Here is a 25,979-nt window from a genome sequence, read left to right on the forward strand (position 1 = left end):
CATACTTCCCAAAATGAACTTTTAGGGTCAAAAAGAGATGGGAAGTCTTTAACGTTCATTTGTAAATGGAAACAGTGGGATATGCTTTAATAATGAGTTTGCTGTCAATTGAAGTAACTGCTGCATCAACAATGTACATCAACAGTGTACATTTACAGATGGTCAGTAACTAACTCTGAAAAGGAAGTCTGAATAGAACAGAAAACCTCTCAGTGATCAGAAAGAGGTGATGAGTAAGCAAGTCTGTCTATCTGACTCTCTGGGAAGAGTATAGTACTATGCATCCAGGAGACCAGTTTTCACAAAAGTAAATTCAAACATATTGATAAAACTATTTTGTTGTTGTTACCTTTTTCAGAAAATTGGCAGAATTAATCCTTTGTGCGGTAATAGAATTCATATCTGAAATGGACATATCCTTCTCTATCTGACTTTCATATTCCTATAAACAGAGAATTAAATTAGTTTCACTTCTTGAATGTAACAGAGTTTAGATATGATACACTGCAATAAAATATTAACTACTCATTTCAGTTCATGTGTAGGAGATATTGGCAACACTCTGGAATTGAGAGGAGAGAATACTTCTTTTAGATTCTCCCAATGAGAATTAGCTAAGAACACATATTTTGTTTGCTTCTAGGAGGAGGTCCGTTCATCTTTTAAAACTGAGTAATGATTGAGAAAAAATTTGCGATTGAGAAAATTATAAGAAAATGTAAAGACGATTGAGAACAATTCTTCATGCATGCATTTACCTGGTAATCACTAGAAACAAAAGAAATGGAAAGTGGTAGAGTATAAGCGTCAAGAGAGTGGGCTTTGGAGGCCATAGTCCTGGATCCAAGTTGGCCCTGCCATTTATTAACTTTGTGGTTTGGGAAAAAGATGATTAACTACTACAGACCTCAGTTTCCTCTTTTGTAATAATTATAATATTACTGTTATTAATAGGTCACAGGATTGCTGTGAGATTTAACTGAAACAATATCTATAAAGTGCATGGCATACAGTAAGTAGTCAAAATATGCTGGCCATAATCAATAACTTTAATTTAAAATCCAGCAGTGGGTCTAAGATTATTTGTCAGGATGCTTCATCTATGTAATTTAGAATAAATTGCATCTGTTATAGCTGCATTTGTGGGATACGTTCCTAACTGCACACTGAAATCATTTTACATTATAGAGAGCATTAAAGATGACACAAAAATTATGAAGTATCTCTTACCTTAAGTAGATAAATTATCTGAAAGTAATTTATTTGTTTTTCTAATTATCCACAAGAAATCTTGAAATTAATCCTGTTGACAAGTAACATTTTACCTAGGGATATATTATATTACTATTTCATATCACTTTATTTATTTGAAAAGTATTAATTTATAGGAGTTACTTAAATACTCTGGATACTAATTTTTATTAATTAATATATAATTTGAAAATATCTTTTCCTAATCTGTGGGGTTTAAACTTTAATATTATCAAGTTTACTAATCTATTTCTTTATAATTTATACTTTTTGTGTTTTAAGAAATACTCTCCTGCCCAAGATTAAGATATACATTTAAAGTTTTGCATTTCATGTGTAATCTTCATTACACATAGTATTTATTTCTTTTGTGAGGTCTGAATCTAATTTTACACCGTTCAAAAATGTTTTATAATTTTCTCCATCAAGTTTTTGTACATGTTTTGTTCAATATATTCCTATGACTCTAAGAGTTTTTATTGCTACTGTAGGGTGTATCTTTGTTAAGTTACATTTTTAGTGGGTTTTTGTTGGTGTATAGAATGCTATTTATTTTTTGTTTTTAATTTTTCCTCAAGTTTTTCAAACATACAGAAAATTAGAAAGAATGTTAAAATCTATGTACCTACCCTTTAGATTAAGTAATTAATATTTTGCCATATTTGCTTAATCTGTTGCTTTTGTTTTCTTTTTTTTGGCTAAATATCTCAAAGTATAAATTACAGACACCATGACACTTCATTCCTAAATAAATACTTCATCATGAATCTCCAAAAACTAAGGACACAACCACAGTGCCATAATCACAGACAACAAAACTAACAATTTTCCCATGTATCTACTATTCAATTATCAATATTACATAATAGTCCAATATCTAAATTTCACCAATTGCTGTTTTTTCACCAATTGCTGTTTTTTCACTATATATATATTGTATATCTCCATATATATATTCTTTTCAGATTTTTTTTCCCATTATAGGTTATTACAAGATATGGATAAAGTTCACTGTGCTATAGAGTACGCCCTTGTTGTTTATTTATTCTATATATAGTAGTTTGTATCTGCTAAGCCCAAACTCCTAATTTATCCCTCCCCCACCCCCTTTCCCTTTTGGTAATCATAAATTTGCTTTCTATGTCTATGAGTCTGTTTCTGTTTTCTAAATAAGTTCATTTGTATCATTTTTTTACATTCCACATATAAGTGGTATCATATGATATTTTTTTCTTTCATCTTATTTTATTGAGAACAAGCTTTACATGAGACAGCCAAATGATGGCTTTACAAAATTCTAGAAAATTGCTACTGATTCCAGCCTGGAAATCCCTAGCAAACCTAATACCATCAAGGGACGTGTGTGTATGAGCACATAATTGCACAGCTCTCTTTTTAAGACTTTGTAATGCATTTCCTAAATTGAAGGTGGTATCATATGGTATTTGTTTTTCTCTTTCTGACTTACTTCACTTAGTATAATAATCTCTAGGTCCAACCATGTTGCTGTAAATGGCATTATTTCATTCTTTTTATGGCTGAGTAATATTCCATTGTACACATATACCACATCTTTTTTATCCATTCATCTCTCAATGTACACTCAAGCTGCTTCCACATCTTGGCTATTGTAAATGGTGCTGCTATGAACATTGGGGTGCATGTATCTTTTCGAATTAGAGTTTTCTCTGGATGTATGCCCAGGAGTGAGATTGCTGGATCACATGGTAACTCTATTTTTAGTTTTTAAAGAACCTCCATACTGTTCTCCATAGTGACTACACCAATTTACATTCCCACCAACAGTGTAGGAGGGTTCCCTCTTCTCCACACCCTCTCCAGCATTTATTTAATTTGTAGACTTTTTGATGATGCCCATTCTGACTAGTGTGAGGAGGTGCCTCACTGTAGTTCTGATTTGCGTTTTTCTAATAATTAGCAATATTGAGCGTCTTTTCATGTGCCTGTTGGCCATCTGTATGTCTTTGAAGAAATGTCTATTTAGGTCTAAGAATGATGACTTTTTAAAGAGATGAAAATGCAACAGAGAGAAACAGTTGTACTTGCTAGCCAGTTGGCCCACATTCCAAATTTGTCTGATTGTTTCTTTGTGGTGTCATTTAACTTGTTCCTTTATTCCTCATACTTCTTGTAAACAAATTAGAGGAGGAGGACAAGGGGGAGGAGAGGGGGGAGTTAGAGGGAGGGAAGAGGAGGAGGAGGGGGACAGGCTGAAGATGTCTCCGGGCATGTGGGATCTTAGCTCCCCGACCAGGGATGGAACCCGCACCCCCTGCATTGGAAGGCGAAATCTTAACCATTGGACCACCAGGGAAGTCCCTTGGGCATTTAAAAGGAGCATATTTTTTCCTTCCTTAACTCTGTTAATGTGGTAAATTATATTAATAGATTCCTTAATTAGATTAGCTTAGCTCTGTTATCTGGAAATAAACCCTACTAGATTATGGTGTATAATTATATATTTATACATAATATATTGCTTTTTGATTTGTTAAAATTTTATTAGGAATTGCACATCTATGCTCATAAGTGAAATTGACCTAAAATGGTAATGTTTTGCTTTCTTTGCCCAATTTTGGCATGAAGGTCATCAACCTCAGAAAATGAGTTGGGTTGCTTTCCCTCTTTTTGTGTTCTCTCAATACTTTGTATAAGATAAGGAAAGTCAGCAAAGCCCCTAGTTTCAGAAGCAGAAATTCTTCCTTTTTTATGAAGTTATATCCTCAATTATGCTGAGCACTGTACTTTGCCCACAGTAGTTTACGTAACTGTAGAATTGAATTCAATCATTGAGAGAAGCAGGAGGAAACTGAATAACTTTTCAGCCATTCTAAGCCAAGGGCTTCCCACTGCAGTTTACTAACTGAAATTCCTAAGGTCTCAAAACAGATGAATCACAATTAAAAGTTGAGCAATGCTTTCCAAAGCCAAATATCAATTGGTCTGTTTGTGAATACATATATTTCTACTCACCCATGTTTGTGAAAATAATGAATAATCTGCAAATCCTATGACTATTATAGTCATATGTGCTAACTGGTGGTGCCATGATATTATCATTGAAAAATCATTGACTTGCATTTCCTCTTTCACCTCTGAGCCACACCAAAAGAGATTCTCAGACAATCCACTTGGTTCAGCCATGAGTGTCTTCCCACTATTACTTGAGTTTTAAATGTAATGAGTCCTGTATAGTTTTGTTTGTGTCTCCTCTATATTAGGGTATAACAGCTAAAGGATGGCTGAGTGGCAACAACAAGAAAAAAACATAAACCTTTTTATAAGTAACTTTTACTATTTTTAATATTAAGTGGCTTGCTGCTATTTCCCTTCAGTCCAGAATCGAATGAAATCAAATATCAAAAAGTTTATCCGTTTTTTATCAATTGATAATAATTCACCAAAGTTAATAAACCTGTTATAACCAATTTTAGTATAAGGCATTCACTCTTTCTGACCCATAAGATGTATAAACCTCAATATCCTTCATCAGCATCTGCTATCTTTAAGTTGGCTGACATCACCCTACAGTGGTAATTCTACTACACAGGCATTTTCTTCAGAGATGGAACATTGGTTTCTTCCTTCTTTAACCATCTCTTTGCAAGCACAAGTGTTAGGATTAGTACAATTGTTTTTTTCTACAGGAATTAGCTCTTATAATTCCATTCTTTTAAGCCTAGTGGAGTGCTGGTAAATGTTTAACAGCCAGTTCTCTGGGAGTGGGAGGGGAAGCCCCAATTTGCAGCATTTGTTGGTTTATGGTGTAGACATTCTCCCAGCAATACATTTAAAGCAACCAACATGAAATCACTGAAGGAGGAGCGGGGAAGAGATGCACACAACAGGCTCTTACCAGCTGGTGCCAGCAGGCTCCAGCGTGCCATCACTACACAGCATAAGATGAACTTTTCTTTCTTTCTTTTTTCCCCACATTTTAAAGTTTCTGAAATTGAGATGTGCTTTATAATCAAGTGTAAGTTTAATGTGGTAGTGTTTCTCTCCATTATCCCCCAAAGTTGCTATTAAATTGGTGATACATTTTACAATAAAACCCACAATATTTACATAAATTTATAATATACTTAAAAGAGTCTGGCTGTGAAATAGGTTGTTGGGACAACTAAGTTGCAAAGTTAAGCTAAGGACTTTCTGAAATTTGGGAGAGCTATACATTTTTAATGCCTAAAGAAAAGGGGATCCCAAAAAAATCAAGAAAGAAAAATTCCCATGAAACAAGCTCGACTTAATTGTGAAAGAGAAAGTATTATCAACATGGACATGACTGTTGCCTATCTATGTCCAACATGTTGCCTAATATGTCCAACAAAACATATTGTTTCAAACAACTGAATATAACAACGACAAAAAAGAGACTCACAGATATAAAGAACAAACTAGCGGTTACAAGTGGGGAGAGGGAAGTGGGGAAGGGCAATATAGGGGTAGAAGATTAAGAGGTACAAACCATCATATATAAAATAAGCTACAAGGATATGTTGTACAACACAGGGAATATAGCCAATATTTTATAAATAACTATAAATGGAGTATAACCTTTAAAAGTTGTGAATCACTATATTGTACACCTGTAAAACTTATATAAATATTGTTCATCAACTATACTTCAATTAAAAAAATTTTAAGAGGGGAAAATTGTTGTCTACAGATTATCAGTTTAAAAAAAAATTAAGATAGATTTAAAGCAGCAAAACGTTAACTTATCATAGAATAAACTATATTCAAATAGAAACCAAGTACCTGGAAGAGTAAATCTGGAATCTCTCTGTCATAGAGAGGCATTTGCGGCAGAAGGAAAACATCTAATTGACCTGTATTTCTAAGTTGCAATAGCTGGAAACGTTTACTCTTTTTCATTTCCTCTTCAGAAACGAAGTTAAATTCATCTTGCAACTGTTTGAGACGAAAATACTTTGGAATATCCTGTTCTTTATGTTTCATGTACTATAAAACACAAATAATGTAAAGTCTTTACTTAAAATATTAATTTTTTGAAATTCAAGAATTATTTCAAAACAGTTTTTCCCCCTAACTGTGAGATATGAGAGTTGCAATAGAAATAGGAAATGGAGCAACTGAATCTGTACAGAAAACCTGAAAAAAAAAAAATGCAGAATCCGGCCTATGCAGTTTCTCAGCCTTTTCCTGGTCATGATTTATACAGAAAATGAAAACATGTGTACTGCACAGCGGGTTAAAAGATGGGAGTTTTTGTGTCTGGTTGCCCTATGAGTCGACAGAGGATCAATATTTCCATACACATGTAATCAATTCAGCACATCAGTTGAGAAGTTCTGATCTGAAGAAGCTTAATTGCAATAATCTATGCATGCACTGCTTTATTCAATAAATGTAAAAGTGAGTACATGGTACATACAAGGAAAAGTGCTAGCTGCCATAAGAGAGACAAAGATTTACTAGTTGTAGTTCCACAAGGAAAGATAAAGCACATGAACAAATAACTAAGGTAAAAGGCAGAATGGTATTAGAGCCATAAGAGTTTATAAAAAGAAAAAAAGTTAACAGGACGGCAAGGGAAGAAAAGCCCATATCTAACTGAGGTTGCCAAGGAAGGATTTACCCAGACTTGCAGGGTGGGTAAGACAGCTGCTATAGGTGCGCTTCTAAACAGAGGGAACGACATGAATAAAGGTATGAAGAAAGCCTGTTGGAGCACACACAGCAGTTCAGTTGGCTGTAAGGAGGAGTAGAAGTGAATAGATAATAGAGTCTTTGAGGGAAAGAGTGTGTCTATAAATCATCTTTAAAATCCTCAGCATTTAATAATATGGCGGGCATTCAGTAGATGTACAACAGATGTCAGCCTGGATGCAAGATGCACCAAGCAAGGGCTGCTAAATAGTGGCAGAGTACCAATCACCAGGCCTAAGGTAGTAATTATTTCAGTTGCTGAATTTCTAACTGCCTTACAATACTATAAACTGTCTGAAAACTCTATCTGTCCTCAGATTTACTTTTAATGCCTCCTAATGCCTAGAAAAATACACTGCAAACTGTGGAGGAGTATGAGTGTAGAGCTTAAGAAATAAAATATATTTACAGTACAGATATTTGCTATAACTTACCATAACAAATTCCATTAAATCAGAATATTCTGGATTATTTGGGTCAATTCTGACCTCATTTGCCCATTCAAAAAGCTTCTGTGCATTAATAAGCCATGGAATTCCAGGAACACCTCTTGCATCTACATCCCTAAACACACTAACATAAAGGAAAGTATTTTGTGAACTTCTATATAATATGCAGGTGATAAATCTGTTATATGGGGTAAAACCTACCCATTCCAGGTATTTAAAGATAAAGCTTATCCTGTGTTTAAGGATAAAATAGAAGGTTTAGATGTGATATCTTTCCTGGTTCTTCTCACTTTCTAACTATATCATAGCTTTTTTTTTTTTAACATCTTTATTGGAGTATAATTGCTTTACAATGGTGTGTTAGTTTCTGCTTTATAACAAAGTGAATCAGTTATACATATACATATGTTGCCATATCTCTTCCCTCTTGCATCTCCCTGCCTCCCACCCTCCCTATCCCACCCCTCTAGGTGGTCACAAACCACCTAGCTGTGTATCATAGCTTTTTGATAAATGTCTACCCCTCCCTTAAGAGACAAGTAAGCTTCTTAAGGGTAAAGTCTGTAAATATTCATCTTTGCTATCTAAAGTCCACAATATAAAAAGAATCTTTAGGCTATATCTTTACAGTTGAAACATAATATAGAGTATGTAATACAATTAACTGGGAAGTAAGGGCCAGAAGAATATCTTTGGTCATATGAGGCCATCTTCAGAGGTTAAGAGAGCTATAAAAGATGGGCTAGACTCATAATGCATCCTTAGTGACCTCAACTATAGGCTAAGTGAAGAAGGAATTCAACCCTAAACAGTAAGGGTTTATTTTCAGCCATCAATTATCCCAGTTATTTAATCTCTCTCTTCACAGATAATTTGTTTCATCATGTAGAATTAGAGCAATTTGGACTAGAAGATTTCTAAGATCCTTTCTGTAAAGTACTCAAGAAAAATTCCAGTCCATAAACTAGGATTCCAGAAATACAGTTCTGACTCAGATTCAATAATGTCAACCCAAACATGGGCATACATTTTACACTGTCTGCTTTCCATCAGTATCTATTCATATTTTTACGATGAATCTTTGGAAGCTATTGCTAACAAAGCCAATGTATGGTATGATAGGATGTTAAGCAAAATTACAAACAGATAAAGTTTGAGTATTCTTCCTTTCTTTAATTCCTATGTCTGCTCTCATATTTAAACTGTTTTAAGGTCTTTGTCATAAGAGATATCTAGGGCCTGACACCCTTAACACCATCATGTAACAAATTTTCCTTCTCATGGGAAGATTCTTAGCCCAGGTCCCCTAGAGAACAAAGGCTGAGGTACAGTTTAAATGTCAAAGAATAGATTAGGGAGAGAAACTTATCCCATTATAGCCTAAAAAATTTAGGTTGTAATTGTATTTCAAGGTAGTCTCCAGATTTCTGCCTCAGGGGAAGTAATAAAGACCACAGAACATTTCCTGCCCTTGCTATATTGATTCCCCCAGCTGGCCCTACAGGTGTTTAGCTGTGGGCTACGGCGAAATTCCTCAGTCATCTGCACCCCCTCCTTCACAACCAAATGCTAAGCAAGTAATATAATTCAGTGATATTAAGTATACCCACAGTTGTACAACCACCATAACTATGTACTTCCAGAATTTTTCATCATTCCAAACAGAAATTCTGTACCGTTAAACAATAACTCTCCATTCCTCCCTCCCCTCAGCCCCTGGCTTTGTCTCTATGAATTAAGCAAAAAATTTTAAAGTTACCAGGGAGAAAAGACAATCTACAAAATACTAATGTTTAGACTGATGGCAGACTTTTAAACAGCTATGATAAATCCCAGAAGATAATGCAACTATAGCTTCAAATAGGGAAAGTAAATATCAGCCTCAAATTTTATGCCCATCTAAACAATTATTCAAGAAGGAGGAAAATATAAATACATTTTCAGATCTACAAAGACTAAACAAGCTTGCTAGCCATGAAAACTGAATCATTAAAGGAGCAACTTTCAGCAAGTAAATCCAGAATGAAAGTCGTGGGAGGTAAGAAATGAGGGCAAACATAAAAGTCAATTAACCACATCAGAAAATAATTAACTAGTGAGTGTGAGAAAAACTGTTTTATGTTTTTAAAATGTATTAAACAAAAACTCTAGACAACATGGGATTGGAGAGGTGTGCCTAATGTTATACTGAAGCATTCTAAGATCTTCTTTTCGTTCACTTCTTTGTCTCTGGCTCTGTCAGTAGTTGATGAATAAATGAATGAATGAGTGAGTGAAACAGTGAATGAACATACTTTCTTTGTGCTCTCCTTTGGCTCCATGCCCTGACTCTCACAAGTCAATCTTGCCTTTTGGAGCACCCATCCCGTTCCTAGAACCACTGCTCCTCACCAGTCCTTGGGCTCCCGCAACTGTAGAGGAGGAGAGTTCTGTAACTTCCTTCTCTGATCTCAGAGGCCCCAACTGTAAAGTTTTACTTCTAGTTCACTTTAGAAAGGACTTTGAACTTTGAAACCCTCTCCTGCAATTCATTCCCTGTTGAAACCTGTCATCTGTTCCAATCTTGCAGAATTACTCTCAATCTTTTATAAACTTGAGTTCCCAACTAACAGGAACTGTTAAGTGCAGCATCACAGAAGCCATGAGACAAGAGACTTCAAGAAGCAAAACGAGGAGGACAGGCCAATGAATATGTCCAGAAGGTCCCTGGTAGCCTTCAGGAATAACTGAGTTGGGTTAAGGACGAAATGTGTGAATTAAAAGTAGAGGCAATGTATGCAGACCAGTAGACCACCCATATGAGAGGACTTGGGCGAGAAAAACAACCAGAAAGAGTTTTCAGGGTTTAATCAAACGCTTGGATTTTTCTTTGTTTCAAAGCACAGAAAGCTTCTTGGATACAAAAGACTTATAGCGTAGGAAACGGAAAAGTTGAAGAAAAGATAAGAAAAGGATATAAATATGTCAGCAGAATCCTAATGGAGACGAAGGAAAGTTCCAAATTACTTGTATAAAAGCTAGCTTTAGAGTGAGGAGAACAAACACCTGACTCCAAGAAAAAGGCAAAGAATAGCATGATGAGGCAAAGCTTAAAAATAGCTGCAGTGGGGACTGTGCTAGGGAAATACTAAGAAACACAAGAAAATAATGGTTCAGCGTATTAAAAGCTTATTCACTAGTTCCAAAATGAATTACCCTTATTAATTGTCCATTTTTCTCCTAAAACACCCTGCACAGCCTACCTCACTATCAACATCCTGCACCAGGGTTATAATTTATTATGTCTGTTGCAATAAAAGAATTGCACTTGTTATAATCCATGAACCTATGTTGACCCATCATTATCACTCAAAGTCCATGATTTACATTAGGATTTACTCTTGGTGTCTTACATTATATGGATTTTGGCAAATATGTAATGACATGTATCCACAATTATAGTATCATACAGAGTAGTTTCACTGTCCTAAAAATCCTGTGTGCTCTGCCTGTTCATCCCTCTCTCTTCCTAACCCCTGGCAACCACTCACATTTTTTACTGTCTCCATAGTTCTGCCTTTCCCATAATGTCATATAGTTGGATATAGCCATGGTTTTTTAAAAAATATGTGTTTAGATGGGGAGGGGAAAGGCTATCTTCTTGTTATGATCATTCACTAATTTTTAAATGATGGGATCTTTTGGTCCTTTATATATACCGTCTTACTCAAACATAGCACAATAGGTAAGCCAGCATTATCATCGTTTTTATAGAATTTTACTTTACTTCTAGTAATCCTGTTTGTGGATGTGGTCTAGCAGTTAATCCCAATTCCTCTAGGAAGTCCTGGGATATAGATGAAAGTTCTATGTCCAGCAATTTCTTCCAGCAAATTGATAATGCAAAAGATGATTCTTTCATAATCCAGAATGACTGGGAGATATAAAGGTCCCAGAAGTAAAATCCTTCGGAGTCTTGGCCTTTGCCTACAGTTTAAGGACTGTGGAACTGCCTCTCTCATCATCCATGTGGCTCTAATCCTAAGCATTGAAGAGATACATTCTCTTACATACAAAGATACTTATTGTCTTAGTAGAGTGATTATAAATAAAATATATAAATATTTTACATATTTATAAATACAAATAAAAAATAAAGCAACATCCAAGTAAACTAAACTGTTTCTAGAGTTTTCCCTTTTGTAGGTCTTGTGAGATGCTTTGCTGAGGACTGGCATTATTTTTCAAGCATAAACATTTATTACCTGCAGTAAGCAGATCTTAATGACTGTGACATAGGTGTCAGAGGAACACCATTTTCATCTAAGGCCCATGATAGAGAATAGCTTAGTTTTCCTGAAGTCAAAAGACAAAGTTCTTCAGTTCCGTTTCCCTCAAGAAGAAAGGGCACATCTATTTATAAAAGGCATTAAAAACAAATGAATATCTGAGCACATTACAGTTTTTTTCCAGACTTTTACTTGTGGAACCTCAGGAACACAAAGTTTATGTTGACCATAGGCTCTAATCTTAGAGCTCTCCCTCACCTCACATCTAAGATCCCTCAAGGTAGACTGCTTCAAACAGACTACAAAAGAGAGAGGAACATATTTATCTGGACACAGAAGTTTTTAACCCATTCTTTCTGGGAGTGGCTGCCAGCAAGAAAAAAATATTGGCAGCAGAAAAAGAGCTACTGTGTGTCTCCTTTCCTACATTCTTGAGCGTTCCCCCTCTCCTCATCTTCTTTCTGTCTTCAGAGAGCTTAACGATACTCCTTGAAACTTCTGCCAAGTTCCTAGTGCTCCCTAAAATTTTCACTCTTAAGTCTTTTCTGCTGGGTCTCCACAACCCTATTTTCTGCTTCATCTGGACTCTGTCTAAGCAGACTACATTCCTCCCTCATTTTCTGTTCTCCCCTGGTTCCTTTGCCTATTTGTTTTCTTCTCTCTCCTCCTTGCTCACTCATTCATACTCCCTTTCTTTTTACCAGCTGGATGCAGCAACTGCAAAACCCCTAGGAAGGTGAAAGAGAAGGGAGCTGGGGGAGAAGAGAAATGACAGCATTCTGGCAGACATGCTAACTTAAATTTAATTGCAGGAGGAGTAAAATCAATTGAACAACAATAAACAAAAACATCACTTCTTCTTTCCTCTCTCCTTTACCACTTCCTTTCTCTCTCTTTCTCTTCCTCCCTCCCCTATTCAGTTCAAAGATGAATCAACCTGTCCTGGAGCATCTTTAAGATTTACTAAAGGATAGGCAGAGGCAGAGCAGCCTACCCATTCAGGAGTGGAGCTCACATTCCAGAGAGCATAGCGCCCTTGTCTCAGATGTCCCGGGAAAAGCAAAGGGGCTAATCCCGAATTTTAGATATCCCAAAGATCTGATTCAAGTCAAAGTTTTAAAAATTAGTTTAATGTCTGGAAGAAGAACTTAATTCATTTTTAACCTAATACTGTAAATATAGGATTCTTTATTCATATAAATGACCCAGGGTCATTTAGGATATGGAACTCATGAAGAAAATAGGAGGGAAGAAACATTTCTAATAAACTTACTGCTTCCTACTTCTCCATATGCAGGTATGACCAGCTGATCAGAGCTAAATTCTACATATTCCAAAACAGTTTTGCTTTTTAGCTCTGTGTTTTTAGGTAAGGGTAAATGTAGTTTTGCCAATAAGCTTGTCCTTTTACTTATTTCATAAACCTAAATATAAAAGAAATGGTTGATAAATCACTGAAAGTACAAAATAGAAAAAGAACTAAAATAAAGATCATCACTAACATAATTCCTTTAAAAATACTAGAATGTAAAATAGGTATTGCTCTATAGCATTTGATCCACATGATTGTGAGAAAAGTAGATAATCCTAGGTGTTTAAAAGTATAATGCCTTTTACTGGTTTCAAAGAAAATCAATTGAATAAAAGGATTACAAATACAGTTCCGTGAATATATTACCTATAACACAATACCCGAATACCTCACTTTTGTGTAGCACTTTTAAAATTCTTTATCTCATTTAAACCTGATAAAAATTATAGGAAATAGGTATTATTCTTCCCACTTTGTAAATGAAGAAATGGAGTCTCTATATGAAACTATATTAATTTTTATTAAAAGTGATAGAAACCCAGGTGAAGTGCTTAAGAAAAGGGGAGATGTGCTGGCTCATGGAATCCAAGGACAGGTTAAACAAGCTATGGGGCAGGGAAGGGAGGAAAAGTCCCAGAATGAGTCAGGGAGGTGCTGGGTAGACTGCTCCATAGATGTCCACTGGGTACTAACCCAGGTCTTCTGATTCTGTATGCTGTGCTTTCTACTATAGTTCCATCACTGCCATAACTACAAACCTAAAGTTTTTTCAACAGAAAAATCTTATTTTGACTTATACTGTGTTATCAGTGTTTGGGGAAACAGTGATATGTGTTCTAAGAAGAAGGAAATGGACAGTGGAGGGTGGTAAATGCCCCGTGAAAGATAAAAAAGAATGTACCAATCAAAAGGATAGTTGATTAACCAAGAAAGCAGGGGAAAAGGAAAGACAGGCAAATATTTTTCTGGTCATCTAAATACTGTCCCTGTAAGAGTGAATTTAACCCAACACATTGGTCCCTTTGACAAAGGCCTCCCTAATACAGAAATGTTTGTAGGGGTTATAGCTAATGGACTTAAAGTATTTAGGTTTGTGAAAAAATTTTCTTACTGTAAATTAGTAAACTGACTAACTAAAAAGAGACAACGAACTGATAAATATATTTAGATATTGAATTCGTAATCTGATTTTACACATCGTCCTTGTAAATTTATTTAGGGTATGTTAGATGCATTCTCATGGAACTGTTAAATCCAGTTTCTGAGACTGCAGAGCTGGAGGCCAGATCCTGGATGGTAGCAAATGTAAAGGTAGCGAATTCTACCTGGAATCTCCCCAGAGACAGACTTGTCTCCTAATGGAAGCTATCAACACCACTGTGTGGCTGAGATGGAGTGTGAAGAATGAAAATAGGCATTATAAGTGGAGAAAGTAGAATATTCAAAACTCTAAGTAGGAAATTGCAAGAATGTATGGAGAAAACAAGCAGTTCAGTTTGGCTGAAGTGAAGAAAGAGTAAAGAAGAATAGTAGGAAGAAAATTATAAATGTAGGTTAGAATGTTAGTCTAGGGCATATAGATTTATTCAGCAAGTTTTGCACTGCTAATGGTGCAACTTATCCCTAGATAGATTCCTTTCTTTCCCTGCCTCTTGTTTTGTTAAGATCATGTGCTAATTCATCGGATGATGAGGGATTCAAAATACACACTTATCTATTTTGGGAGGGGGCAGATTTTAAACTTCAAGTGGTTGGATTATTATATCACAATTTATTTTAGGTACAATAGTAGGAAAGTGTAGTCAGTATATTTTTTAAATAAAAATTTCAACAGAGGTACATTTTAAGATGATAGTAACTTGACAGCTCAGATGAACAAAATGAATACAGCTTTTGATCAGGGATAGCACAAAATTATTTTAGGCATTGAAAAATAACTTTGATTTAGATTTGTAATAATAATCTTCTCCCCACACCTCAAACTCCACCCCACACTCACATACACAAATCTTTTTATTTTTACTTTTATTTATTTTTATTTTTTTGTTGGGGTACAGTTGTTTTACAACGTTGTGTTAGTTTCTACTGTACAGTGAAGTGGAGTTCTCTGTGCCATACAGCCGGTTCTCATTAGTTAACAAATCTTTATTCCCTCCTAACTTTTCTTCCAGCTCTAGGTACAAGTTTAACCCTTATATTAACCAGCAAGATTTCTTGTCTAAACTCCTTTACTGTCTCTAATTTTTCTCCATCATCCTATTTTCTTCTTCTTTTAGTGAAGGGATTCTTATGGTGGGGTGTTTGGGCAGGAATCAGGGGTCTGCTGTATGTGTGTTCTTTCATCAGATTCTTAAAGGGATCCAACATTTTTTTAAAAAATGAACAAATATATCAAGAGACTGATATCACCAAGTTAAGGTTGGGGCAATTTGGAGAAATCATTCAACACTTACAATAGCTATACTACTCATAGTTTAAACAACCCTCTTCCACCTCACTAACAAATGAATAATAATGCTGCATATCTAGGGTTGGCAAGAATTTTAGCAGGATAGAAGTATTTAGAACAACTACAAATCAAATAATTTTGTACTTACAGCTATTAATAAAAGACTATTGATGAATTATAAATATATTATTTATAAATGTCTATCCATATAGATCAGTCATCTCAATATAAAAGAACTTACTTATCACATATAACAGTAGCTAACAAGAAATTTAAAATTATGTATGTCATAAAATAAGATACAAAATTAAATGACAATGGCATACCTCCAAGCAAATTGTTTCAGGCCAATATATTAACTGAATATTGAAAATTTGTTGAAACATGACTTTAAAATCAAACTGTAGGGGAGATACTGAAGTGCAAGAAACTTGTTTATTGTTGTATAATATTTTAATAAAATATTTAAGCTTCTGAATTTTGGCTCTCCTCTTTTGTTCATGCCTAAAAATTAAATAAACCTTTATTGGACCCTTGAAAAGCAAACCAGATATAAAATATTATTCTTTTCAAAATGTACCTCAACATGTTAAAATATGATCATTTTAGAGGACAAATAATATTTGAGCGCAATAACATTTGCCTATATGTGGATAAAAGTCTTTCCTACCCCTCAAATGTTTTTTTAAAAAGACATTTACTCAAAAATACAAAAAGAACTAAAATTAAGGTACCATAAATCATTCAGTTATTTTACTAAATTATAACTTAAAGAGATTATAGCACTTACCCATTATGTCTCATGAGAGGAGAAAGCTGAGAGACTTAGGAATGGGGGTGGCGGAGCTTGAATTGAGAATTCAAAAATATTTTCTAACTTTTAAAAGACACACACACACACACACACACACACACACACACACACACACACACACACACACACACCATGTCTTCAATAACCTCAAGGAAGTGGCTCTAAGTCAATAGGCTTGCTGTGTCCTCTTAAAGGTCTTTGTGAATCTCTTTAGGCTTTAGGTTGTATACCGTTTTTTCCCCAGGACATTGTTTCCCTGAACCCAAAGATCAGACAGGCAAGCCAGAGAGGTTACTTTCCTGGGGCTCTATGAAAACACTTTTTGGGGGAGAAATTGATCCATTCAATGATATGAGACTACAAAGAGAGTCTTCAATCCATCCATTCATTTTTGTTCACTCAACCAACATTTACTGAATATCTTCTCAGCTGCAAGGCAACTGACCTAATGATATTTAAGACTTAATCCTGCTTTTCAGAAGGTAGACTAGTTGGAAGATAAGCCATAGGTTGAAAAATAAAATCCCCTTCTGTTCTCCATCCTAATCATCCTATAGGCCAGTATCTCCCTGCCCCCATATGTGCTCATCTTCTCTGTAATCTTCTCAGAGGGTTATGGGACAAAAGATTAATTATTCTTCCTGTCTCCCTGTAGGCCTTTTTTGACCTTCCTCCCAATTACCTTTAAAGAAATAGTTTCATAAAATAAGTCCTCTGAAAGTAGTTTAAATAATGAGCTTATGAAAATTTGTTAATTCGGGGTTATATTTATCCTCATGAAATCTTGCCTTTTTCTTCACCTGTAAACTCTTTTTAATTTTTCTTTAATCCCTGTACTCCTTTCACCTCTACCCTTGACATCAGTATATTCTTGTTTTCTTTTGTTGTTGTTGTTGTTGTTGTTTTGCGGTACGCGGGCCTCTCACTGTTGTGGCCTCTCCCGCTGCGGAGCACAGGCTCCAGACGCGCAGGCTCAGCGGCCATGGCTCACAGGCCCAGCCGCTCCGCGGCATGTGGGATCTTCCCGGACCGGGGCACGAACCCGTGTCCCCTGCATCGGCAGGCGGACTCTCAACCACTGCGCCACCAGGGAAGCCCTATATTATTGTTTTCTAAAGAATCAATTCTTATTCAACTGGACATTTTAAATGGATAATGACAGCAATGCCACAACAATAGCTTTGAAAAGATATAAAGCATTATATTGCCTTTTGCCTTGACCTCCACTAAGTTTTAGCCTAGGCTTTCCAGCACAAATATCTTCCTCCTTCTCTTTCTCCTCTTTACTTCCAACTTCCATTTTATGGCTGTTCTCTTGTCCTCATTTAGATGGTCCTTTTGCATGGGTGTCTTACATAATAAATCATCTTGGGCCCTTTTTGGAAGTAGGTGTAGAACAAATAAAACATTGCTTCACTGCTGCACTTCTCTATTCAGAAAGAAGGTAATGATAATTGTGCCTTTGTGTTTGCTACTCTTTATGTTCATTTAAAAGTTTAACCACCTATTCATTCATTTAATGAAGGTGAGTATTTACTGGGCACACACTACCTTCCAACACCATGCTAAATGATGCACATTCACAGTACTCAGAGACGAATCTGTACCAAGTTTTCCATGGGACAGAGATGTTGGAAAGTTGTACCTAGTTCAGTGCTCTAAGTTGCTACATCCGCTTTAGGGGAGATGAGATCCAAAGGCTTAGAGATGGGAGAAATGGCGATCGACATGACATCGGTTTATGCATGGATGTCCTAGGAGTAGGGAGAAAACCTTAAAGCTCAAGGAAGACGTCACAACTGAGAAGGAAAGAAGCTTGCATTGTCAAAGTAGAAAATTGTCCAGAGGGCCCTTTCTACACCAAACACTTTCTATGAAATCCAGGAGGTCCTTCAACAAGCAAGGGTGACCATATAACCTTATTTTTCACAGTGGCTTTATATTCCACCTATCTATACCTGAACAAAAATTACTACCATAGTAAAACAAAAAATAACCATCAAACTAAACTGGGTTATGTCCCACCTCAGTCATTAATTAGAAGTGTGACCCCCATCTCTAAGATGAAGATAATACCATAGAGCTATAGTGGCAATTAAATGTGCAAATATATTTTTTAAACTCAGCATGCTAAGTGCCTGGTATATGGTACTCACTCAAGAAATCTAACGTTATTAAAAAAACAATACAATTACTAGACAATATATAATGAAGAAATAATCCTTTAAAAATGCTTACAGTGAACATCTAGATAAGTTTGTTAATTCTGCTGTGAAAGAAATTTGTGGCATCAAGGTAATTGGATTTAGTCTTTCAATATCTGTTTCTTCAAATTCTGAAGCTAAATATGAGAAGTTCTAGAAACAGAAAAATAAATATATAATTTATAATGTAAGTTCATTGCTTAGGACAATTATTCTTAAAATTAAACTTTATTTCTTATATTTGTCATTTTCTTGGGTAACTGTTACAAATACCAAGATTTCCTATTCTACCAAACAAATATTATAACTAGTTAAGATGAGTTGAATGTTATTTTGCAATATAAATACCTCCTGTTTCTCCCCATTCTTAAATGCTTTTCCTTCAGTTTTCTTCTGAGTCTCATATATTTTTGACAATTCTTGTTTTTGTTCATCACATTTATTCATTTTCATCCTAATAAATAATAAATAGAATTATTTAAAGCAGGAATAATGGATTTGAGAGTTGTTAGAGATCTTGCCAACACACACACACACACACACACACACACACACACACCACAATTTCTTACATAAAATAATTTTACATCCCAAGAAAATTATCAATATGATACACACACATATATATGTATATACATAAAATTTCATAAACTTGTTCTTAGTTTTCACAGATTTCTCCCTACTTAGTGTCTTCAGCCTTTTCTAAGGACATCAAGAAACCTCTCTGGTGAGAATGAGTAACCAAGGGGGATGGAAGACACAAATTTAAGGGCACATGCCATGTTTCCTCTCATTTTGCTTCCTCTCATATTTTTTAAAAAATTTTTGGCTGTGCCACATGGCATGCAGGATCTTAGTTCCCCGACCAGGGATTGAACCCATGCCCCCTGTAGTAGAAGCATGGAGTCTTAACCCCTGGACTGCCAGGGAAGTCCCTCTCATATTTTTTAAGCTGTGAGAACATGAGCATGTGTAAGGGCAGGACACTATAGGAATATTAAGTGGTAAATCTCAGTTATACTCCTTGGGGTTTATGCATAAACAGTAAGCAGTTCATGACATTACTACTACCACTACCACAACTACTACCACCACCACCACCACTAACAACAATAACAACTACTACTACTACTACTATCACTACTACAACTAGTACCACCACCACTAACAACGACAACTACTACTACTATTACTACTACAACTACCACCACCACCACCACCACTAACAACGACAACTACTACTACTACTATCACTACTACAACTAGTACCACCAACAATGACGACAACTACTACTACTACCACTACTACAACTAGTACCACCACCACTACCACTAACAACTACTACTACTACCACCACTACTACTACTACCACCAGTACTACTACTAGTAGTAGCAGCAGCTAACTTTTACATTGTACTTACTAAGCACATGGCAGGCAATATTCTAAGTACTTTATACATATTAACTCATTTAATTCTCACAGCAACCCTATGAAGTAGGTATTATTATTATTCCTCTTCTATTAGTAGTCCAGCAAAACCCCAGTTCTCTGGAACCCTTTCAGAAAATAATTGGTCTGGGAGTTGACTTTTTATTCTTTTCAGTTCAAAGTTCAGTTTTTTATTTTTAATCTTTTAAAGAGGAGATTCTTTGATAAGTATTATATACTCTGTTGGGAATAGAAAATGGTGCAATTGCTTTGGAAAAGTCTGGCAGTTCCTCAAAATGTTAAGCACTGAGTTACCATATGACCCGGCAATTCCATTCCTAGGTATATACCCAAGAAAAACAAAAACTATATCTACACACGTGAGGAGTGACTGCTAATAGGAAGATAGTTCTACGGGGGGTGGGGGGGTGCCTAAAATGTTATAAAATGATAATTGTGGTGATGCTTGCACAGTGCTGTGAACATACTAAAAACCATTGAACTGTACACTTGAAATGGATGAACTGTATGGTTATGTGAAGTATATCTCATTATCATTGTAAAATATCATATGCTTTTTGCCTTTTGCAGTAAAATATAGGGAACCTAGTGTAAATACTACCTATATGGGCTAGAGACCAGACCACCTGTGTTGAAGCCCAGATCCATTACTGACACTATGGAATTTGGGCAAGTTACTTAAGTACTCTATGCCTTACTTTTCTCATCTGAAAATTGGGTTGTTATGAGAATTAAATGCACTCATTCATGTAAAGTGCTCAGTCCAGTGCTTGGAGTATAACAAACACTCAACAAATATTATTATTGTTTTCCTCTGATTCAGGGTAATCAATATGAAAGTCATTTAACTTATTGTTTAATCCAATGGCTCACAAACTTTGTCACATATTAAACTCACCTGGGGATATTTTTAAAGTTCCTGATGCCCAGACCATACTTCATACCAACTAAATCATAATAGTGGTTTTTAGATCTCTCCCAGGTGATTCCAGTGTAGAGTAACTTAGGCAACGTACAGTACTTAGACAACAGGTGTTTTAACAAGCAGTCTCTTTTTGAGGAGATCACTGAGACAGTGATCTTGGTTCCATAGCTTCCTCCTTTCTATTCAGTAGCTCTGGGAAATGACATGGATTTTCCTGCTTGAATAGATTGCTCTTTCTATATCTTTTAAAAGCCCCTTTGACAGTTATCTGGATCCCTTCCAGGTAAGTAGGAGCCTAACAGAGAACACAGGTGAAGAGAATATACAGGAATCTGGGTTCACCGTGCTACTTACCAGTGCTGTGGTTTGGGTTCAGTAGCCAAATTACAACAAGGTCTGTGGCTACTTACCCAGGCAGTTTCTCTAAGTTTAATGTAGTGTTGGTAACGTGAGACAAGGAAAATGTATTGCCCGAATGAGAAGACAGGACTAGATCCTCAATTTCCTGCTATTTTATTCTGCCACCATCACTTCATCAGACCTGCTCTAATTTCTCAATCAGTAACCTCCATGTGAGGAAATCCAATGAACATTTTTAGTCCTAGACTTAACTGATACTTCAGAAGCATTAAATACTATTAACCCTCCCTCCTATTTAAAATATTCCCCTTTCTTTGCCTCTGTGGCAAAACACTCTAACTGGTGTTTCTCTGTCCCTCCTCTGGTTTCTCCTCCTCTATCAAGCCATTCAAGGCAGTTTCTCAAGATTTAGCTCTCGGCCCTCTTTTCATCTCATTCTCTACCCTCTTCCTAAGCAGACTCATGCACATGCATGGCTTCAATTACTATTACTCTGCCATAAAAATTCAGCATTTTTCTTTCTAGTACAAACCATACATCCAGCTGCCCATTCAGCTGCTTTATTTGGGGATGTCTCAAAAGCTTATCAAATTCAATATCCCCAAAACCAAATATATGAAGAAAAGATAAGCTGAGCTTAGTGTCTAGGTCCCAGGTCTTCCTGTCATAAGTACTGTCTTTCACATAGGCCTGGCTACAAGCTTATTCAATTAGGGTTCACAAGGTGAAGGCCTGTGGTGAGGTTGCTGGTGATACACCTAGCCTGGAAACAGAGTTCCCAGGAGCACCTTCAAACATCAGCTTTTCTAGTTGATCAGAATGATACTTTGCTCTTTGTAGTGAGGTGGATGGACCTAGAGTCTGTCATACAGAGTGAAGTAAGTCAGAAAGAGAAAAACAAATACCGTATGCTAACACATATATATGGAATCTAAAAAAAAAATGGTTCTCAAGAACCTAGGGGCAGGACAGGAATAAAGATGCAGACATAGAGAATGGACTTGAGGATATGGGGAGGGGGAAGGGGAAGCTGGGACGAAGTGAGAGAGTAACATTGACGTATATACACTACCAAATGTAAAACAGATAGCTAGTGGGAAGCAGCTGCATAGCACAGGGTGGTGCTTTGCGACCACCTAGAGGGGTGGCATAAGGAGGGTGGGAGGGAGGGAGACGCAAGAGGGAGGAGATATGGGGATATATGTATGCATATAGCTGATTCACTTTGTTATACAGCAGAAACTAACACAATATTGTAAAGCAATTATACTCCAATAAAGATGTTAAAAAAAAAAAAGAATGATACTTTGATCAAGTGAAATGCCCCATTTTAGTGTAGCTGGGGCTAGCTAGTCCTGTGCGGCCAAACTCATCACTGGCACTGTGGGGTTTAGTTCAGAAGTCTACAGGAGCAATCTGGAGAGGCAAACCCAAGCCAAAGTCCACGGGGAAAGTTGAATGGTAAATGTCAGAAGGAACAAATGCAAAGGGCCTCAAGTGGGATTGGAGTTTAGTACAATAAGAGTAGGTGGTGAGCAGGAATATTGGTCCAGAGCTACTGTTCTGAACAAGCTTATTGCATCTGTGACTCTCCTTTTCTGAAGAGGGGTTCATAATGCAAGAGTGTATTAGACCGGTTTAAAATATGAGAGGCAAGTCAGCAAGTTTACATGAATTCAGGAGCCTAAGATAAACAAAGTCCATGCTGGGTTAGGTTTAGAAACTGTCAGAAGCACTTTTGTTAAAAACTACTACAGCAGGAAAAAAAATCAACAAAGCTAAACATCTTTCTTAATTGCCTGAAATTATACTAATCTTTTATAGTTTTGAAAAACAAAAGACCCAGGACAACGGCTTGTGGGAGAGAACCAGTTATTTCACTGTGGGTTCACAAACAGCTTAAGAAGTGATTTGCAAGCAAAGTTTTTAATTTGTAACTATCTCCTCCACTAGATATGTTTTTGTGACTTACATGTTCCATCTAGAAGTATGATTGCTGGGTCTATGTTTAACTTTAACAAAAAGTGCCAAACTGTTTCCAAAGTAGCTGCGCCATTCTGCATTTCCACCAGCCATCAGTGAGAGTTCCTGTTGCTTTGCCAGCATTTGTTATTGCCTTTTTCTTTTCTTTCTTTCTTCTCTCTATTCTTTTCTCTTTTTTTTTTTTTTTGGATTTTAGCCATTCTAATAGGTGTGTAGTGTATCGCATTGCGGTTTTAGTTTACATTTCCCTACTGATATAACATAATGTTGAGCATTGTTTCCCGTGTTCATTTGCCATCCATATACCTTCTTTAATGAAGTGTCTGTTCAAATCTTTTGCCCATTTTTAAATTGAGTTGTCTTATTAAGTTGTAAGTATTGTTTATACATTCAAGATACAAGTTCTTTGTTGACTATGTCAAATAGTTGACTAGCTTCTGGATTTTCTTTTCCAAGTTACTTTGAATTCCCAGTTATTCGTGGGCAGCTCCTCAGGAGACATATAAGAACAAATAGAGCAGCCACTCACCTCTGAAACTGCAACTTTATCGAGGTGCTTGTAAACCCTTGGCGTTGTCGAAGGGATTTCATCTGTTTCCAAGTCCATAATATACTCTGTAGTAGGGAGAAGTCCTTTTCCTTTTCTAAGTCATAGAGCTGTTTTGTATTCCTACAATAATGTTAGATTAAAAATATGTTAGTGGGGCTTCCCTGGTGGTGCAGTAGGTAAGAATCTGCCTGCTAATGCAGGGGACATGGGTTTGAGCCCTGGTCTGGGGAGATACCATATATCACGAAGCAACTAAGCCCATGAGCCACAACTACTGAGCCCATGCACCACAACTACTGAGCCTGTGCTCTAGCACTCGCAAGCCACAACTACTGAGCCCGCGTGCTACAACTACTGAAGTCTGCGTGCCTAGAGCCCGTGCTCTGCAACAAGAGAAGCCACCGCAATAAGTCCACACACTGCAATGAAGAGTAGCCCCCGCTCGCCACACTAGAAAAAGCCTGCGCGCAGCAACGAAGACCCAATGCAGCCAAAAACAAATAAATTTTAAAAAATATGTTAGTGGATTAGAACTACAGTACAAGTCATTACAAATGGCCTGGAAGAATGTATTGTACTAACTCTCTGGGCCCCCCCACCCTTCCTTTTTTTTCATTTTACCCACATCTTGATGTAGAGAATGAAATTCCATTTAGAGATTCATACCTCTTAAAGATTTTTCACTACTCAAAAGTGCTCTGCTAACATCCATGTATTTCCAGATTTTCTGGACATTCTGTAGTATATTTCTTATACATTTTTTCAGATTAACAATTAGAACCATTGCTTCAAATTTAGAGGTACTTTGCCTGATGGGTAGTGAGCAGATTATTTGGATGCTGAAGTAATATACTATTACTGGTTTCCTGACTTTGCAAACACACTATAGTATGGCAAATTATGCTGATTGATTTTCTAATATTAAATCATCCTTGCATTCCTGGAATGACCACAGTTTAGCTATATTATTTGATAAAATTCTGTTTAGCATATTTCGTGAATGAAATTGGGTTGCAGTATTTTTTGTGTTGTTGTTAGGTTTTAATTTCAAGGATAATATAACCTCATAAACTGAAGTCCTGAGTTTATCAATTTTTTATCAAACATCTGGATTTGTTGATTCTATCCTAGCTTTCTTATTAATTTCTGTTCTCTTTATTTCATTCCTTCTATCCTTTTCCCTAGCTTTCTAAGAAAGATGCTTAGCTCATTAATTTTCAACCTTTCTTTTTCTCTAATATATGTATTTAAATAGTCAAATTTTCCTCTGAGAATTATTTTAGCTGTATCTCACAAATTTTGATACATATTAGTATTTTATCAGTAAATTCAAAACATTTTCCAATGATCAATATGATGTCTTCTCTGGTTAACAAATTATTTAGACCTGTATTTCTTAATTTCCATACATATGGAGATTTCCTAGTAATATTTTTTGCATTTTTATGTTGGGTTTCTGCACTAAATGATTTAAATCCTTTGAATATATTGAGACTCTGAGATTTGTTGAGATAGCATAACGTCAATTTTTGTAAATGTTCCATGTGTTCTTGAAGACAGTGGTATTTTGCAGTTGTTAGGTACAATATTCTACAAATACACCAAGTCAAGTCTATTAAGCATGTTGTTCAAATCTTCTATATCCTTAATGAGAATTTTTGGTTTATTTATTCCATCAATTACTGAGAGGAATGTGTTAAAATTGCCCAATACATTTGTGAATTTCTATTTTTCCTTATATTTCTGTCAAATTTTGCTTTATATATTTTGAAGCCATATTATGATATGCATGTATGTATATGTCTGTGTGTGTGTGTGTGTGTGTGTGTGTGTGTGTGTGTATGCACACGTGTGAATTAAACCATATATTCTGATGTGGCCCTCTAGCTCTAGTAAAGCTTTTTGCCTTAAAGATCTATTTTATCTTATACTAACTTAGCTATGCCAGCTTTCTTTTGTTAGTGTTTATGTGGCATATTTTTTCCATTATTTTGTTCTCTAACTTTCTATATCCCTATGTTCTAGATAAGTCTCTCCTAAATAAAATATAACTGGATTTTTAAAAATCCAATTATTGAGCTTCCCTCGTGGAGCAGTGGTTAAGAATCCGACTGCCAATGCAGGGGACACGGGTTCGAGCCCTGGTCCAGGAAGATCCCACATGCCACGGAGCAACTAAGCCCGTGTGCCACAACTACTGAGCCTGTGCATCACAACTACTGAGCCTATGCGCCACAACTACTCAGCCCATGTGCCACAACTACTGAAG

At 36.1% G+C, this 25,979-nt stretch overlaps 1 protein-coding gene across 1 annotated transcript in view; it reads right to left on the reverse strand.

Annotated features, from left to right (window-relative positions):
• The window catches only part of CC2D2B (coiled-coil and C2 domain containing 2B), a 96,615-nt gene that overhangs the window by 40,347 nt on the left and 30,289 nt on the right, over positions 1-25,979 (reverse strand). Inside the window, exons 12-20 of the mRNA XM_073794148.1 lie at positions 23,690-23,830; positions 18,790-18,895; positions 18,476-18,594; positions 15,750-15,927; positions 12,936-13,086; positions 11,639-11,786; positions 7,380-7,518; positions 6,034-6,237; positions 350-442 (exon numbers count right to left, since the gene is read on the reverse strand). Of these exons, the coding sequence (XP_073650249.1) occupies positions 350-442; positions 6,034-6,237; positions 7,380-7,518; positions 11,639-11,786; positions 12,936-13,086; positions 15,750-15,927; positions 18,476-18,594; positions 18,790-18,895; positions 23,690-23,830 (1,279 nt within the window). The remainder of the gene's footprint in view (positions 1-349; positions 443-6,033; positions 6,238-7,379; positions 7,519-11,638; positions 11,787-12,935; positions 13,087-15,749; positions 15,928-18,475; positions 18,595-18,789; positions 18,896-23,689; positions 23,831-25,979) is intronic.

The sequence above is a fragment of the Tursiops truncatus genome, chromosome 16, assembly GCF_011762595.2.
Source record: "Tursiops truncatus isolate mTurTru1 chromosome 16, mTurTru1.mat.Y, whole genome shotgun sequence".
Classification (NCBI taxonomy): domain Eukaryota; kingdom Metazoa; phylum Chordata; class Mammalia; order Artiodactyla; family Delphinidae; genus Tursiops; species Tursiops truncatus.